This window comes from Lutjanus erythropterus, chromosome 19 (genome assembly GCF_056507025.1).
Source record: "Lutjanus erythropterus isolate fLutEry1 chromosome 19, fLutEry1.hap2, whole genome shotgun sequence".
Lineage (NCBI taxonomy): Eukaryota > Metazoa > Chordata > Actinopteri > Lutjaniformes > Lutjanidae > Lutjanus > Lutjanus erythropterus.
This window is the reverse complement of record NC_139335.1, coordinates 1,931,652-1,951,124: the sequence shown is the minus strand read 5'-3', so window position 1 is coordinate 1,951,124 and position 19,473 is coordinate 1,931,652. Positions and strand designations below refer to the sequence as shown.

Below are 19,473 nucleotides of genomic sequence, written 5' to 3'. Positions count from 1 at the left end.
AATTTCCATGACATAAACAAACACACCAGCACTAACACAAGGTCACATCTTTTCAGAGTTTTTCTTTTCATAAGTTATTTTAATTACTGTCTTTCTGTGTCCCTACAGGGTGCCCGTAGCTGTTTTGGAATCTGGACGTCCTGTTGTACTGGATGCAACTCTGCAGCTCTCCGTACGGCAGGTGTTGTTTACGAGGCGTCCAGATTGATTGATTATTGGTCCGTCCCTCGGCTGCACGCCCTACACGGCTTCACTTTGCACCCGGCCGCTGCTCCGGCCCCATTCAGGTCATCTCTGCATCAAGGCTGGCGATGTCAAGAGTCCCGAGTCCCCCTCCCCTGGCGGAAATGTCCAGCGGTCCCGTGGCTGAGAGCTGGTGTTATACACAGGTGAGGAGGGATGCATGTGCTCCTGTTGCTTTCATTCCAAAGTTCAATCATAGGTCAAAAAATAGTTCAGTTTGTTGTTGCTGATCAAGCACAAAATAAAGACCTCTCTATACTGTAATTATATGACAGGTTTACAAGTTACAAAATAAAAAAATTAGTCAAATATACTCATATTGTGGGACAATTCGCTCTCAAAATATACAACTTTTTGGTCATGTTATCTCAGTTTCCCTGGAAGCATGTGGTCCAACTAATAAGTGGAAAACAATCCACCTAAGGGCTTTTCACACTGCATTTAGCCACAGGTTGAGAGAGCAGTTAGCCCCAGGCTAAGAGAACCGTTAGCCCCAGGCTAAGGGAGCTGTTAGCTGTTAGGCTAAAAGATCTGTCACACTGGCACAATCTAGGCTAACCCCGACTTTAGCCTAGGGCTAGCTGGCCCTGCTCTGGAGCAAGATGAGCCCAGAGTTTGAGGGGTTATCCCCTGAAAACTGACGAAACCCAGGGCTAAAAGATGAGAAGAAGAAGAAAATCAGCCGGTTTAACATAAAACACCTGTGTGGGTGTACAGAGGCTTCAACCCAGGGCAGTGTGAGTCATATAGCCCTGCGCTTAGCTTAAACCTGGATTAACAGTGTGTGTCTGAAAAGGGGCTAAGTCAGCCCAGGGTTAACTAACTTAAGAATATGCAGTGTGAAAAGCCCTCCAGCACGTCGGCCGATCAGAGACGATTTCTAGCAGCCAACTTGAACCAACATTAATGCTTTCTATCTGCTGAAATAAATTAATGACAGATTTAACTGCTACATCTGCAAACTTCACATGTATTTTTAGACTTGTAGCGCCTGTCGCAGCTGATGGAGGATCCTAAAATGAGTTTCTCGTTTCAAACATTTCCAATAACTCCAGATTGTTGTAAAGTCCAAAAGACAAACTATATAAAAAAAAAATTCACATGTGCCTTTCAAAAACGAAATATTTACTGTGATTGAAAAACTATTGGCTCCGGTCCTGTTGTTATTACTAATCAAGCACACAATTACTACTCAAAACAGTTTGTGCTACACTGTAACTCAATGACTGTGTGGTCCAGACGTATACTGTGTTTCTGGATAATGTTAAATGGAGCTGACTGTGAGCGAGGCAGTCGTTTTTCTTGAATTAAACAATTCGGTGCCTGCTTTTTCTTGTTGTGTATGTGGGTGTTGCATCTGAAGTGAGCCTGTCTATCAAGACAGAAGAAGTTCATTTACATCAGTGATCAGAAAAGCTTCATGTTTTATGTGACTGGTTAATGAGCAGTTGAATGGAATGAATCACATCTGGATTTTCTCCATCAACTGTGTTTTTCCTCCAAAAATTGGTGCCAATTTAGGTGTTTTCTTTGTTTAAAGGTTATGTATACTGTGAAATCGTGCTCGTTTCAGTCATCGCAGCAGAAGCTTTGCTAGTTCAGACATCCTTTTCCTGTTAAGAGCCGAGGAAGATAAAGTATGTCATTGATGATGTCTGTTTTCTCATCTCCTCTATGTCTTTGCAAAATTGTTTTGTTTTTTCTGTCGCCACTTTTGCAATATCCTTTCTTCTTCCCCTCCGTTTGTTGTCGGTGTTTATTAAGATGAAAGGGAGTTTTGATGTGCGGTTTTGAAGTCCAGGCTGACCAAACACCACTTACCCATATATATAAGAGATAAATATATAAATAAAGAGATCTGGTTTCAGTCCTTCCTGTGTCTTTTTCTGCACAGATCAAAGTGGTGAAGTTCTCCTACATGTGGACCATCAACAACTTCAGCTTCTGTCGTGAGGAGATGGGAGAGGTCATCAAAAGCTCCACTTTCTCCTCGGGAGCCAACGACAAACTCAAATGGTTAGTGAAGACGGAGAACGGTTCTCTGCTCTCTTTTCTCTCAAGGATTAATCAGCTTGTTGTATCTTTGGGAGGCAGGATGTGGTTCTCAAGAGGTTGAACCTGTCAGGATCCAGTCTGCGTTACCACCAGTGACCACTTACTGTACACGTCTGAATCATTCTCATGTAAATCTGACTGTATCATCAATTTATCACACTGTAATGGGCTCAGAGAAGGGATGATAACAATTAATCAATGACTGATTGATCCACTATCAAATATGTAGCTCTTTATATGTTTCTTAGGCTACACTCTTAGAAATAAGGGTTCCAAAAGATTTCTTCCTGAAGGGCTGTGGTTCTACCCAGAACAATTTGTTTCTGAAGAACACTTTTTGGTTCATCAAGGGTTCTTTTCATCCGAAGAACCTTTGTAAGAAGACAGAGTTCTTCAAGGATGTTGATATCCCTCATTGAGGGTTTGTCAAAGGTTCTTTGTACCATAAAATAAAACAGTTCTCATTAGAACCCCCTGGTTTGGTTCTTGATAAAACCCTCTGGATAGAACCTCCAGAGAGGGTTTTAGGTGGAACCATTGCGCAGTGAAAGGGTTCTCTGTAGAATGGAAGTGGAAATAAAACTTTGATTGAGGAGTTGTTTGGTAAATTCCTTTAAGAACTTTAAGATTTTATAAGTCCTACTAATAATGATTGATTAAGGAGAGAGTTAAAAAATAAAACCATACTAAATGTCAGGATAAATGAATAGGTGTTAAACTATTTAGAAAAAAAAAATCTAGACTGTATGGTCAGTTAACTTTTCAGACTTCCTGTATGTTTGACAGAGGCCTATTCTTCATGAAAAACAAAGGAAGTGCTGACGGGATGGCGTCTATAGAAGAGGCAGAGTCAGACAGTTTTGGTGAAGACCTGCTCATCTCGAGGTCACAGCAGCAGCCACAATAGCAGGACGATATAAGGCTGATTGTACCCGAGGGTCCGATTTAAATATATTTTTGTCACACTGCTCAACCTCCCAGGAAAACTTATTCCAGTACAGTGGAGAGGGTTTAATTGTTAAAACACAGATTTAGAAGAAGCAGCATGATTGGAAGATGTTTGCGGAGGTTGGTCAGTTCTTAAGGTGTCCTAGAACATGCTGGAGGGATTCCTCGTCCCACCTGGCCTGAAGGATCTGGACAACGTGGCTGAGGTGTAGAACTTTTCTCAGAGGCTTTGCAGCGGTTAGTGCAGGGTTGTGCAGCAGCGTCGGGGGCTGTGGGTGTTTTTATTGTCGCTTACAACGTGACCTCTGTGAAGCAATCAGAAAATGATTTTTTATATCAGATTCATCAGTTTTTCTTGCGACCACCTTTCTTTATTCACTCTCTCTCAAAACAAAGGAAGTTTCTTGGTGTCGCTATTTTGCAGCATAAACTGCAGGCCAGACGCAGACGTCAACGAGGACGCAACCTGGAGATGTTCGTGATCCTAGACAGCGTCTAATCCTAGTCAGTAGTTCACCTGACAACATCGTTTTTGTCCTAATAATGAACTTCAGCTGATAGCAGAATCTCCCAAACAATGGAAGTGAATGGTGACCAGTAGTAAAATAAGACAACAGTAGGTCTGGGATCAGTTAGTTACCTGCTTAAATTAGAACAAATTAAAACATTGAAGTTTTTGGATGTTATACCGTTCGTCCACTTCCTCCTGTAAGTACCTAAACAAATTCTCTGTGAGCTTTTTCTAATTCAGACGGTTCTCCTCCGGCCCTCAGCATCATACCTCACTGTCAGTAGCATTATGGCTTGTTTCTCCGACGCTCTCACAGGTGCTTGTTAGAGAAATGAGATCCAAAGTGCACTGCAGGTTAGCCCCACACCATTAGGCATTACAGTAAGAGAACAAAAAACTGGAACAATAAAAATAATGAAAAGACTTGCACAGTTTGTCTTCTACTGACAGGATAAGAATCTGTCAAGAATTTAGGGTTAGGTTATAAATACTGACTCTGTTCAGTCACTGCAGTTACTCTTTTAACCAACACTAGTTTTCTTAAAGGGATCATTTGAGTGGGCAAAAATTATGATTTATACATTACAGAAAATGTGTATAGATTTGTGTCACAGTTTGATTTGATGTTTGAATGAACATTGGGCGTCTTTCAAGAACCACTCGTATGAACAGATTTGATCTTCAGTGGTGTCTACAACTGGTTTAGGAGAATTTGGCGCATTTGCCAGTTTTCTCGTATTCTGAATTTTCTTTCAGATACACAGAACACAGTTTACGAAGTCCAGATCTGTTGTAGAGGCATGTGCAGTCAGTCTGCTGGTGTCCAAACCAAAGTTTTTCATTAATGACTGAATATTTCACCAGTTTTAAGACATTTTGAGTTTGAGAAATAAATGAAATTCTCTCTCGCAGTTACCGTCTAGATTATTTCTAATGTAGACAGCTCCAGTGCATAAAGGTTGCTGCTGTGTTTCATGAAGTGTTTGTGAAAACTAATTTGTCTCAAAGGGTTTATCAAAATTACGGTTCCCCAGATGCACGTGTTAAGTAATAGTCCATATGGCCATCGTCATGTGTTTTATTTCACTTTTCTAAAACTGTGTCGCAGCCTGTGAAACAAACAAACCATATGCTACCAGTCATTTTTTTATTTCCCAAAGCTTTGATTGTATTGTAAAATAACTATATTTAAACAACATAAAAAGACTATTTCTCAGCTGTGGCGGTGATTTACTGAGCAAGTCTTTTGAGTTCCCTGGGTAAAATTTATTCTTCATGTGCTCTTTCTGTCTGGAAAGAAAGTGGATGAATTTTGCTGCAACGTTGGATCTAAATTTAGATTTAGGAGCCTCTCCTTTCAGTCGAAGTTCAGGAAGGTTAGCAAGAAGCTGCAGGTGTAGTCAGAAGTGCAGGTTGGTCAAATAATCAATGTGTGTGTTACAGTGTTGGTTTGGACGATGCAGTATTGATACAGTGGGTTTGCTGAGGTGGAGGTGTTTACTTCTCTTCCTCTGCACGCTTGAGCTGTGAAACGTTCTGCTTTTGGCAGTTGATCTTCCTGCCAGTTTATTGCTTTTTGACTTTGAAATATTGACATCTCTGTTTATGTGACTGTTTGTGTAAAATAATAATAATAAAAAAAAAAAGGCTCAGAGTCTTTGCTCTTTGGTCCGCCATGTTTCAACTGAAAGCTTTTCATTATGGAGTGAATAAACAAAGTGCACCTTTGATTCCTGTGTAAAAAAAAAAAAAAATATATATATATATAATAAAAAAAAGGGACTTTTAGGGCTCCATTTCCTCCGTCACTTAAAACAGATATCATGATTTACTTAGATTCATGCTGTTTACAGTTGCGTGTGTTACACAGTCATCTGTTATCCTTGGAAGAAAAAAAATCATAGTATGATAGAACAACTTGTTTGGCCTGAGAGTCAACAAGAGACGCACAAGAAATATCAGCTGATATTTATATTATTTATTATTCCAATAATGAAATTATAGCCAGTGAACAGTTGATAAATGCAGATTATGTCAAAGCCTTTCATTTGAGTTTCAAGTTTTTTGATGAACTTTAAATTAAAATGTGAAGAGTCAGAACTGTTCTTTGTTGTTGTTGATCAGAGCTGTGGGATTTTTAATCATCCATCTTTGTTCACGACGTCTGAGCCTTAATTCTCTTCAGGTGTGCAGAAACCGCAGGTTATTAGAACGTATTTTCAAAGTACAAAAATGTGACATGAACAGTTATTGTATTGGTATCGGTAAATTGAAGTAGTTAATTATCAGTTATCATCTCAGCTGAAGGAACGTTCATATTGTGCATCCTTACGGCTTAATCCCATCAGGCACGGCTACGTTGCTTTAAGGCTGCGCCACGTTCGCTCGATCTGCTTCAAATACGCGTTTTTTGAAGTAAGCTGCATCAAACTGCATAGAGCAGATCGAGCGGGCAGGAAGTCAGACAGAATCTGGTCATTTTTCAAAATAAAAGAGCCCATGCAGACATGCGGTATAAAAACAGACAAAATATATAATTGTTGAACTACGAAGCCTTATTACCTACTGCAGAAACACAAAATTCAAGGAAAGAACCAAATCAATAAAATCTGAGCAAGTCAACAAAATCAGGCAGTCTCTGAAAACACACTAATAAAATAATATTGTTATTGCAGACAAACCTCAGGACCCAGGAGTGATTAGAGCATCACATTATCTTTCAGCTTTATCTGTCTCATGAGTGTGTTTCTTTTCTTCTCCTGCCTCCAGGTGTCTGCGTGTGAACCCTAAAGGTCTGGATGAGGAGAGTAAAGACTATCTGTCGCTCTACTTGCTCTTAGTCAGCTGCCCTAAAAGTGAAGTGCGTGCCAAGTTTAAGTTTTCTATCCTCAATGCCAAAGGAGAAGAGACCAAAGCCATGGGTAAGTCTGAGCCAAAACTTAACACAAGTGATACTGACCTGCACTCTGAAACACATCCTCATTTTCATTTTAACTCTCCACAGCTCCTGGAACTTACTTAAAGGGATAGTTTGAATTTTTTGAAGTGGGATTGCATCAACAGTTCATGCATTAACTGCAGTAGATGGTGGTTAACACGCCCCCAGTTTAGAGACAGAAAACAGCTGTCGACCTGTACAAACCCACCAAAGTCCACAAGTGAAATCAGTAATTTTACCTTGCAGAACACAGGAGTTGCTGGTCTGCCTCGATTGGTTAGTTTGTTTGTGCTATTGTTTGACATCAGTGTTTTAAGAGGATAGTTAACATTCACCAAAGTCACACAGTAACGCAAACTAACTAATAACTGATAAAGGCAGTGGTAGACCAGCGACTCCTGCGTTCTGTGAGGTAAAATGACTGGTTTTGCTTCTGGAGGTGGAGTTCTTTACACTTAAACCTTTTTAAAGTGGGTAAAATATCTTTTGTTGCTGACCCTGTACACAGCAGTACGTTGCTTAGCTTCTGAGTCGATGCTCCTCTTTGCTTCTCCAAACTGAAGACACGTCAACCACCGTCCGCTGCAGGTAATAACACTGTCTATGGATAAGAACCTCATACATTCTCACCCCCCAAAAAACAAAAAACAGAAAAACACTGGACTGTCCCTTTAACAAATAAGTAAAAACTATTTTGGCCCAACCTGCACAGAAGTTTATGTTCAGCAAAAAAAAAACTGAGGACATCTCAAAGTTTGATAGGTTGAAAATTAAAAAACTCCTGTCACACCTGTGTCTTTGGGGTGCTGAAATGTGTAAATATAAGAGGTAGGGAGTGTGTCTAATACTCCAAGTGTGTCTAATAATGTGAGGTATTGATAGCCATATGGGCTTGTGTAATCACTGCTGCTTGGATTCATTTCGAGTAAATATATAATTCAAAGTAGCGTGGGGCAATTTTGATTTTAATTAAAAAAGACCCAACCTTTTTAAAAGTCCTCGTCCGCCTCTCTCCCCGTTGATGAATTGGAAATGAATGCGCCTCCAATTCCTGCTTTTTTTTAATTAGGTTATGTTATGGGGAGGAAAAGCAAACTTGTGTGGAATTGAATTAGTGAGGGCCAGATGTGACCGCTTCCTGGTTATCAGGCTTTCTGGCTGCCTCCCTGTCTCCCAGTACCCTGCAGCATACTGTACAGGAAGCGCAGAGGAGGGAGGATGGGGCGTGGGAGGCAGCGAGAAGGAGCGAAGAGGTGGGGAGGCGGAAGTGTGTTTGAATCGGAGGCGTATGCAGTGTAACTGTGTACAAACCCCCCGCGGTGCAGGTTGTGTAGAGAGGGAAATCGTTTTTCCTGCTGAGAAACATTCCCCCACGTGAACCTGACACCCCCCCCCCCCCCCCATGTGTGCTTTCAGTCCCTCATTTGCTCACTTAGACCTCCCTCTCCTCCCTTTCACATTCACCATGTCGCTTTGTTTTTCTTTTATCCTTTTATTCCACATCTGCCCTGAAATGTTGGAATACCATGTCTTAACCGTCAGCGACAGGCTCGGGAAAACTGAACCTCGCTGCAGTTATTATCCTTAAAGCGTTCTCTCCTGGCTGTGATACAGTCTGCTGGTGGCTGTGTGGTATTGTGGAGAGGATTTGCCTGCGGTATGAGTAATAAACAGGCCTTTGAGGTGTTTGACTTCACTGCCTGGCCATTTCGTGAGCATTGCTCCCTTAAATGACCCCAGAAGAGCCTGAATGTGGGGGAATACCAAGCGAAGTGAAGAGGATCTCATTTTCCTCTCCTCTTCTCTTTTTGTGTCTCAAGGGGCTTTCAGCTATAAATGGTGTGCTCTATGGTGCACGCCCCGTCCCATTCTTGCCATATGCCCTCCTGCAATCTTCCCACAATCCCCCTGGGGAGACCTGGGCCCTCCACTTCACTTGCCCTGTCACAGGAGAAAATTACCCAACTGCCAGCATATTTGTGACAGTTTAGTGAGCACTCCGTCTAAGAATATGGCAGTAAAGATTGCTCTATCGGTTCTGGATCATTTAGAATCCAATTTAATCCAAGCCTCAAGGAAAAAAGGCCAAATAAAAACAAAGTGCCTTAATTAAGAAAGCTGGGTGGCTGTGGACTGTTTATGTGGCAGGTCACTGCTCGGCCTGCTTATACACTTTTGTCCCTGTGGGGACAATCTTTAATACAATGCATATTAAGTTTGAGCACGTTAAACAGGAATAGTTTAATAGTAGAAAAAATGAGTGGGTAATCAGTAAAGAAAGAAAAGTTTTGAAACTTTAGTGAGTACATGGTATGGAAATATAGTGATATCACTGTTGCAGAAGCTTTGGCCGTACACTCAGTGTTTAATTTTACTCCTTCTACGGTAACTAGAGACGTAACAATACCAAAAACTCAAGGTAAGATAATACCACTATAAAACTGCCACCATATGATATTAAAAACAAAGACATGTCAGGATTTGAAAAAATGTTCTTTATTTAATAAATCTGAGTACAGCATTTTTATCCATCTAAAAATCATTTTCCTTTAAAAAAAGAAAAAGAAAGGGGGCTTCTGCTTTCCTTCTTTAATGATATAAGATATTACTAGCCAGCCATGACCAAATCATGTGCAAAAAATTGTTATGAATTGTCTTTGGCAATGAATGTTTGAATTAAGTACGAGCATTAGTGATTGTTATGACCCCCAAGTTGGGCTCAGGGATGAGGGGAGTAACATTAAATAAATTTAACCGGGAGAAAAAAGAAGGAAGGAAAACTGAGACAAAAATGTAAACAAAGGTTCTTTTATTAACAAATGTGTCGAATTAAGTTAACTAATTAAACTAACAAAGGGATTTACTTAACCTACTAAAGACACACAAAAGACAACAAGTGTCCATGCTAGCCAGGGAGGCTAACAAGAACACAACACAGAAAACAACGACTGCCTTTGCTAGCTGGCAGGACTAGCAAAGCACATGAGGACACCCAAACGAGTGTCCTTGCCAACCATGGAGGTAAACAAGACACATGAAACACAAAGACAAGAGACTTCACTAGCTGAGAGCGCTAGCAAAGCACTTATCAACCAACACAAGTAGACTAACCTGCTGCTGCAGGTTTAGCCTACAGACTGGCAGACTGTAGTCTGCTGAATGGCCCTCTGGGCCTGACTGGCTGCACTCTGCAGGCTCTTAAGCACCAGGTCCTGATTGCAGAGCAGCTGCACCTGATGCCAATCACTGCAACCTGCAAGGGGGGAGGGGCAGAACCTGGGCACAGGAGAGCACAGCACCACACAGACACTGTGGCACGTAACAGTGATGTTCCTGTGACTAACTGGCCGGTTGATTACAGGAAATTTAATTCAGACTAGGTGACTAGTCTAAAAGTAGGAAAACATTCAGTAAACAGTCAAACTTGAACACAACGTTAAACATTGTCTGAAAAAATAATGTATATATCTGGAGCATTTTGAAACCAATAATCACATCCTTCAATAACAAAATTATTAATATATTTCAAATGCTGCTGAAATGTGCGGGACTTTGCACCGTGCATTTTGATTATTATTTTCAGACCAAGCAGGATCACAGTGTCTGTAGGCAAACAACATTGTTCACCTGAAACTGACATTAGTTGCCACACAGGTGTGGCTAATGTTAGCAGTGCTAGCAGGAGCAGCCTGCTCTCCTCGCAGGTTAATGTCTGTGTCTGTGGTGACCGATGACTCCTGCCAAGTGGTTATATGTAACTTTATTCTGTACATGAGTTTGGCCATGTTACTGTAATCCCTTTAAGGCTTATGCACCTATTTGTCATAGGCCACACCCCCTTTTTGCTATTGGCATGAGCACATAATCATCTGTCATTTGGCTCATAAGCAGCCAGGCTATTAAATCTTGTGTGTGTGTGTGTGTGTGTGTGTGTGTGTGTGTGTGTGAATCCATTTGGAAGTTATGAGCCATTTTGCAATATAAATTTGCCACACCTCTTTTTAGCCATTTAGCCTGAACACTGCTGGACTCACTGGATGCACACTGTGGGTATAAGTCCTATCATTGGCTGTGGTATCGCAGCATCCGATATGTTGTTTGATATGATGTTTTCAAAGTCTGCAAGAAACAAGAACAACCTCCAAGCTGCAATCTACGTGCTGAAAATGGCAAATTAGCTCCTGTGATGCTAATGGTCTGAACATAAACAAGCTAACAGCCGTTACCTTTTTTTTCTGCAATGATGAAGTCATTGTAGTGCCAGAGCTCACCTTCTAACATACAGATGTTCCAACAAATCAAGTTCCCCCTCGACACCATTTTGTAGCAGCACCATCACTGCATCCTGGGTTTAGCACCGCCCAGCACATTTAGGATTGTTTTAAAGAAATGAAAACAAGGCAGAATGTGTGTGTGTGGAGCCAGACCTTTGTCCACTGCTGTGGTGAGACGTCTATGTGAGATTAGCATGAACACAAACATGCACGCTCTATGACAGATTTCAGCCTCCTGAGGCGAATACTGCAGCCACGAAAGGGTGGGGACTTTTTGTGGAAGGGCCGACTGACAAAGCAACTTAAAGTGCTGCTGGTTGCAGCTAATAAATTAAAAATAATAATATACATGTAATGTAACTGTATGTCAGTTATGGTATTGAGACATTTTTTACACTGATGAAAACACCCTGATGAATGTTAATATTCCATTTCTGTCAGTAAATCCCACTAAATCTCACATGCTGGACCTTTTAAAGAAGGAGGTATAAAGACAAAGCTGCACTACGATGGAAAGCATGACATTATCTGATGAAACACCACATTTGTATCAGTCAGCCCCTGAGCCCCCCACTGGAGAGTGTATGTCTGCGTCTGGATTCTCTGATGGTCCGTACTTGCTAATGGAGATAGATTCAGGCAGCAGTGGCAGCCCACCACCCTCCTCCCCGCACCGTACTCCCGCGCTCTCAGCTTGGCCACATCATTTCTCTCCCTGGCTTAATGTGCTGGTTCTCTCCTCTGAGGCTGTTGGGTGGGTTGTAACTTGTCTCTTGACACCCCCCCACACCCCCTCCTCCTTTCCTCCTCCTTTTGCCAGAGAAAACATCTGCCCCCCTGCAGATTCCTGTTCTGACAGCTCGGAGAGGAGAGATGGAAAGTTCTCATCCTCTGCCGCAAGCTGTTTTGTATTCAAATAGTCTCCTTGTTAAGTCTCCCCTACAGACAATGGTTTTGTTGTGTTGTAGCCAAAGGCTAAGTGAGCTTATGTGTGTATGAGTTGGCCGGAGAGTCTAGTTACAGCAGGTTTTGGTGTGGGCTGCTTCTGTATTTCGTGGCTGGAGATTCAGTGTGTTCTTTTTTTGGTTGCAGTTAATTGAAGCTTTGGGTGTGAGCTTGTCAGTCTGTTGCCCTCGGTAACTGATGGAGGTGATCAGGCATTCTGCGTGGGTGAGTGGAGCACGGCTAATAGAGTAGAAGCTATCGGTCAGTCTTTACATAATCAGATGGTATTGACATTGGTAGAAAGAATGTCAATAAACATGTTTGTGCTGACACTAGCTTATAGAGCTCCATCTTCAATAGAGATTAGATTTTCTTTTCTGAGAGACTGTGTCATGTTTATATGTGTATCTGCCTGCTTTATGCCAGCCAATGTGAACTCAGAGTGTGGAGGGAATAAAGTTTTAAATTAGATCTTTAAACTCTGTTACTGGTGAGATAAATATACACTTGTATAGAGAGGGGTCCAGTCACTTAATGGCTATGCTAATTGCTCTTTCACATCAATAGGTTTTGAGAGATTGGAAAATGGATGTGAGTGGATGTGGGCGCATGTAGCGATGGTAAACCCCCTGGTGGCCTCAGGCAAAAATGCATCTGCAGTCAGCTGCTCTATATGTTGGTTGGTCGGTATGTAAAAATTTCCGACCCTTTGGCTGCCACACTTTTCACCCTGGGAGGCTGAACTTTGGTAAGTGTGTTGGTGTGAAGGTTTGTGTTCATGCCACTTGGAAAAGGGGGTGTGGCCTTTGACAAAAAGGCGCATAACTTCTAAATGGATTCATGCACCATGGTCAAACTCATGAACCATTAGTCGTAGACTCTTTTTCATTACACTCTACTACACTTTAACCATGCCCCTGTTTATAACTCACAAACCGTCTCTCGTAGACTCATGTGGTATCATTGGTTTCAAAGAGTTCCTATTTAAATGGTGTGTGTTAGCCCGCCCTTTTCATAAGTCATTTCCTGTTTGTCTCATGGTAGGCATCATTGGCCCAAGCTTTTACTTAGGTCACGGCCCCTTTCATTACTCATGAACAGTAGTCATGTGTCTTGTGGCAGGCATGAAAACACACAGATATCATAGCTTCAGCGGCTAATGTTAGCTTCTGCAGGGAGAAAGTCATGATGTCACTTATGCAACTTCTATGTGTGTCGTCTTTTGAATTACGTATCTTAGCATCATGGTATAATCATCCATAAAATCATTTTGAAATGAATATTTTGTCAAATTATTGAATTTTTTTGGTAGTTAACCATGTAATAAGTGGTGACTGAAGACCCCTTATCCTTATTTTTAGTTATTTGTACTCAGATGTCAAGTATGGTCTCAACAATCTACCAAGGAGTCTGGAAATCTGAATCTCGAAAAGTATGAAATTATGAAATGGAGAAAAAGTGTAAGAAACTTGGTGGTGAGTGCAGGGATTTTGTTGAATCGTGTGAGAGACGGGGCTGGAAGAGTGACAGACAGACAGACAGACAGACAGACAGACAGACAGACAGAGAGATGTTGACTCTGGCTGCCGTGTCGGCTGTTATTTCTCTACATGCCGGCTCGTCTTCTGGCGACCTTCTCGTTGTGTGTGCCAACCATGCCCCTGAGCCCTCTGCCTGAATATGGATGGCCTGCTCACTTAAACACCATGGCATCGCTCTCCCGTCTTCCTCCTCCTCCTCCTCCTCTTCTTTTTCTTCTTCTCTCCAGCTCAGAACTCATTTTTCTCACCTTCCTCATCACCTTCGGTCTTATTTTGGCAGGGTGAGAAACTTCTCTCTTCAATGCCGGGGAACTATCAAAGTGCACCGCAGCATGGTAAAATCTTCTTTATTGAGCGGTCCACACTGCGGCTATGATCATAATAATCCCATACGTTAATGAGATAACTGTGTGATGCCAGTTAACACAATCTTGTCTTTGCTTGTTCTTGCTCATTTTAATACCGCTCTTTTTTTCATGGCTCGCACTTCTCTCGTTGGATATCTCAGCGGCGCCGACCCCCTCCACCACTGTCGAGCTCTTTTTGGTATTCTGGCAGAGCGGCTGCTCTTCCGCCACCTTGGCCAGCTCACTGAAAGAATGAGCGCCAGCGATCTGACCTGCAGTTGATTCTCTGCCAGTGCAGGTTTCTGATGCCCCACTAGAGATGGCAGCATGACATTAGCTGAGCTCAGCACACACACACACACACACACACACACACACACACACACACACACACCCTCATCATCGGTGCCTGTATGCATGTGTACATTCGCACATACACACACTCTCGCAGGCACCTCACTGTCACGGGTAAGCACTGAAGAAGTCACACCTCCCTCTCTTTCCCCCCTCAGTCTGCTGGAGCTTCTTTCAGCATTCCCTCTCACCTCTCCTCACCTCTTCCTCTTGGCTTGCTCCCCCACCACCCCCGTCTCACTCTCCTGCCAGCCTCTCTCCTCACACCCGAGTTCAGCTTCAGATACTGCCACTGGGGAAGTCCTCACTCATCACTGAAAGTCTTGTTTCGTACCCAAATAACACAACTTCACAAGGAGATTCTGTGCCTTGGGACTCCATCTGGGGCTCTCATGCTTGGTCTTATCAAACATGTTTAAAGGACATGAAAGAGTGGGTGAAAGTCAGCAGAGAAAGAGTTTCTTTCCACTCTTGAGAGGGATCCAGGTATTAAATCTGCTGCTTTGTGTCTACCCAGCCACAAACAGTACAGTGTACCAAGGCCACAGAAGTTTGACTCGCTTTTCAAACCTGCTCGGCTTTCGTTGAGAAATCTGAGTGTCTTTTCTGGAAAGACTGACTCTGTTACACAGCGGCAGAACAATGAATAAAGGAGACTGCTGTGAAAAAGTGGAGTGCATAGATAAGTAATTTTTGTGCATCGGCTTCCATGCATGCTTATGCTCAAGTGTGTGTGTGTTTGCATGGTGATTTCTGTCAGCTTCTTTGCGTACACAGTCCCCAGAGGCAGGGGATTACAGTGAAGGACCCCCTGCATGAGCAGTGGTGGGAATAACTGCATATGCACTGCACTCCTCCACCAATCCCCTCTTTGGCTGCCTGCTCCCTCAGATCCAAACAGGGGATTTGACACAGGATCTTACAGCAGCATTGACACTTCATCTTAGTGCTTCCCACTGTGATCTGTCAGCAGATCTCCTGTTGGGATCTCTGCGCAAGAGCAGCCTGAAGAGAAATCTGTCTGAACTGCCGGGGCTAAACACATGTAGTGTGCACTCGCTGCAGGTGTGTGAACGTGAGAGGTGATGACCTCTTGGGAGGGGGTGATTGTGTAGTTCATCTACTTTTAACTGGAGTCTTTTACTACTTGATGGCCTTTTTTCAAAATTGTCCTAACGCATGAATGAAATCTACACGTTTGAAATTATAAACTGGAGGCTTTTGAAGGCTGCTCAGGGTTGGGTGATGTGTTAAAATGTTACAACCAGCCACCACCAACCGTCTTTTGCATTTATTGCAAACTATGATTTTTGTTGGCACTGTTTCAGCAATAATCCCATTAATGTACACTGGTTATGGGTGAACCAGTGTCAACAGGAAGCAGTCAAAGAACAGGACACCAGGATAAACATGACAAGGCAGAGAAACCTGACTGTTCTTCACATGTACCTCCCAGAAAATACTGCTTTATATTAAAACATTATTATCCATTATTGTATTTTTAAAGTCAGTTTGTGTCTAGAGACAGTGGCTGAACACACTGACACCAGGCTAACCAAAGCTAACAGCTAACATATACTAGCAAACTTTCGGACACTGGTGCATTAAAATTAATCCATTATTTATGCACATGCATGCAGATTTATGACTCTTGGTCCAAATGCATCAGATATTTTCTGGAGTCCTTCCTCATCACTCAGGTAACAGTGAGGAAGCTAACTTTGTAAGTAGCAGTTGGCTTAGCTAGCTGCGTTAACTGTGTTTTGGTGTCTACACAGCGACTGTTAAAACTGCCCTAATCAGACCCAGTAGGTATGAAAGTAATGCCGGACTGTTCATCAGTTGTTGGTCATCGAGGCACTGATTAATTGATTAAAATGCAGATGAAGATCAGTTATGAACCGGACATTCAGAGAACCAAACTTTTAAAAGAGCATCAAAACTGAAGAGATCAAGCGACAGCATCTGTAGGTGCACCTTTTTGTCTCGTCATTGTTTCCAGAAGTCTCAGTTTCTGCCCATCCGGACTGAAAAAAAAAAAAAAACGGAAACAGTGCCCGCTGCTTTTCTGAACGCGTCTCTTTTAGGTGTCCCAAAACGTTGGACTGGTGTGAATACAAGGTGGAAAGCTTTTAATTTGCTGCGTTAAGCCCGCTTTGTACGTTTGCTGTGTCCAATACTCATAACAAGCTTACAGAATGTCAAGAAAGGAAATATTCTTACACCTATTTTGTGTATTAAATGAAAAAATACAACTGTACACATGAATCCAAGTTTCTCTCTTTTACCAAACTGGTTTAATTACCTTGTTAACTCATTGTAAAACACACTTCAGACTTCAAACTCAACAGAAAAACAAAATAAAAAGAGTCTTGGTTAGTCTGGTTCATTTGAAATAAATCCATAATTCACTGTGTGGAAGTGAAAATGTTCTGGCTCTGCAGGCTGTCCTCCTCCCACTCGTCCTCTGGCTCAGTGGGTGTGTACCATGCTGCAGATTTACAGCTTTTTTCTTTGGATGCAGACAATTAAATTAGCAAAACTGGAAGAGGTCACTCAGTGCAGTACAGACTTCCACCGGGCAACCCAAAAAGAATATTTGGATGTTTCCTTGAGTCCAAATTGCATGCAGTCATGAATGTGGACAAATCCCCGATAGCCAATTATATCTGTCCATTCGCCCAAGCCTTGCAGGCAGTTTTCATTTTGATGCTTTTCTTTTCTTAGTTGCAAATTGTTCTTCCTTCCATTTTTAAAACTCTCAAGTAGTTTCACATTTCACCTCACGGCCCTGTATTTCATGCCTCCAGGGATATGATAACATTTATATTAAAATAATCCTCATGCACAGGTTGAAATCAGACATCTCTTGCAAATCACAGCTTCCTCTGCACCTCACTACCCTCCTAATACTCATGTTTCACTCTGAGAGCTCCCTGGAGGCTTCATATGCACATACACACAAATACACACACAAATGCTCATTTACTGTACATACATGGAGTTGATAGGCTGCGTGCAGACTGGGGACACATCGTTTTTACACACTGTCACTGCAGCCAGATGAGCATCAGACAACCTCTTATGGTGAATCTGGTGATTCTTCTGCTCCTTCTTCTTCTTTGTTTATAACGGTGGGCTGAAAAACAATTTTAAAGGTGCAGGCTGCCACCTACTGTATCAGACTGTGTCAAAAAATCAAACAAACAAAAAAAACCCTCATATTCTGGAGATTCAGCCTGTTTCATATAAATACTTGATTGTCTTTAAGAAGATGCTCCACTCTCTTCCCATTTTGACCAGTTACTTTCCATAATGAATTTCCTACATCCAAACAGAACATGTTCAACAGTTTCCCTTCATCCATAAGTTTCACATTGATCTCTTTCTGTCTGGTCAGATTCTTCTAGTGAAAGTGACATCCTCCCTGATGGATGATTGATTTTGCTAAAATATTATTTTCATTTTTGTTTAATGAACTTTTGAATTTGGTGATTGGAGTGTTTTTTTTTCAGTAAATTTGCTCCGGGGTTGTGTTTCTGCTCTTTCTCAGCACAATCCAATCATGCAGATGTGTGTTAACTTTATGGGAACATCCTTAGGAGGATCCTGATGACACCTGCCAAAGAAATGAAAGGACCTGAATTAATGAATCGGTTTCTAGTGGTTCTTTTGTTGCTCTGGGTGAATTTTCCTGCATCGTTTGATGCCATTTAAGGACAAGATACAGAACAACAGACATATAGAGACTTAAAGGGATAGTTTGGATGTTTTGAAGTATGCTTGTATGACACGCCCCCAGTTTAGAGAAGCTGCAGGTATAATGGTGTGGCAGAATATTGTCACAACTTAACACTGTCCTCAGTGGGACTTTATTTAGGGAAAAATTTGAGTGGAACTTTATGATAAGAGAAAAACAGTCCTTTGATCCCATTTGAATTCTGTCATGAATTATTCATATGATATTTGTGAGTTTAAAAGATAGTTTTACAAGACAAGAAAGTCACAGTTTGTTGTAGGTTTGACTTGTTTTAGTTTAGCTTTCCGTGAAACTGCTCAGTGAACTACACGTCTCGTCTCCCTCGTAATGTTACCTCGCCCGAAGTGTTTTATCCAGCATCTTCTGGTCCTTTGATCAGCCGGGAAGAGAAAGAATGAGCAAGAATCGCTGAGTGAGAACTACACCGTGGTACAAAAACACACAGGTATCATAACTAACTATCGTAACTTCCTTTTGTAAGGAGAAAGACGTCACGTACGTAACTTCTGGGTGTGTAAGTCTCTCTAATTATGTATCTTCACAGTCTGATACTTGTATTATTTGTCCCGTTTGTATTATTTTGTAATATTTGTCCCATGGTTGTCCACTGGAAGGGTCGTGATTTCGTCTCTTTATAAGACAGATATTGCACTCTCCAAAACCACCAGACTCCTTTGGCAAAATCACTAATTTTACCTCTGCTTTGATTGGTTAGTTTGTTTGTGTGCCAATAGACTCTGGTTGCTTTGGAGAGAGCGATGTTTGGCTCATAAAACAACTGTTTCCCATCAAAAAAAGTCTGTCTGACAGAAAGGTAAAGTTGCGAAATTATTCTAATTATAGTGCACACTTAAAAAATACATTTACTCCTGACCGTGTACTGCTGCTGCTTCTCGATTAACGTTTTCTGGTTTCTTAAGTCCTCTGACAGTAAACTGAACATCTTTGGGTTGAGGACGTCATCTGTGATCAACATTTTTTTAAAAATCGTAATTATCCCTTTAAGTTGCTCCCTCCATCACGCGGTTAGACGTGTCTACCCCGATCAGAATGGACAAAGATATCTCCGTGCACAGAAACAGTCTGTCACTGACGCTCGGCTCGGCTCAACACATTCGGAAATCCCAAAGAGGCGCCCGAGGAAGCGTTTTCTTCTCATTAACAAAATGGCGAATGATGTAATTTCTCCCAGGAATGGTGTTACATGCCTCCAACAGAGCTCCACTTACTTGCAGGATTCATGTGTTGGTGTCTTGCTTTCTTTCTATCGGCAATTAGCTGTAATTTGCTGTGATCTCTGTCGCAGTCGTAGTCGGTAGTCATTATCTTTTTGACCTTGCGAGTGAGCGTTTGTGACTGTTAGGTGACTGTAGATAGCTGTTACCGCCCCCACAGTGTGACTATTGTACACACAAGAACTCCAGCACCTTTCCTGTGTCTTTGTAGTGCAACTGAGTGTTACAGAATCCTTCCTGCCACTGTCAGAGATAATTGGCACTCCATAAACACATGATAATTGGACTGCTTTGATCCCTGCAATTTCTCACTTCTTGGCCA

At 41.9% G+C, this 19,473-nt stretch overlaps 1 protein-coding gene across 2 annotated transcripts in view; it reads left to right on the top strand.

Annotated features, from left to right (window-relative positions):
- spop (speckle type BTB/POZ protein) overlaps positions 1-19,473 on the top strand; it is a 130,066-nt gene that overhangs the window by 59,173 nt on the left and 51,420 nt on the right. For both annotated transcript variants that reach the window (XM_084744330.1, XM_084744328.1), the window contains exons 3-5: positions 109-389; positions 2,138-2,259; positions 6,527-6,678. In XM_084744330.1, coding sequence (XP_084600456.1) covers positions 312-389; positions 2,138-2,259; positions 6,527-6,678 — 352 coding nt within the window. In that variant the 5' untranslated portion in view covers positions 109-311. The remainder of the gene's footprint in view (positions 1-108; positions 390-2,137; positions 2,260-6,526; positions 6,679-19,473) is intronic.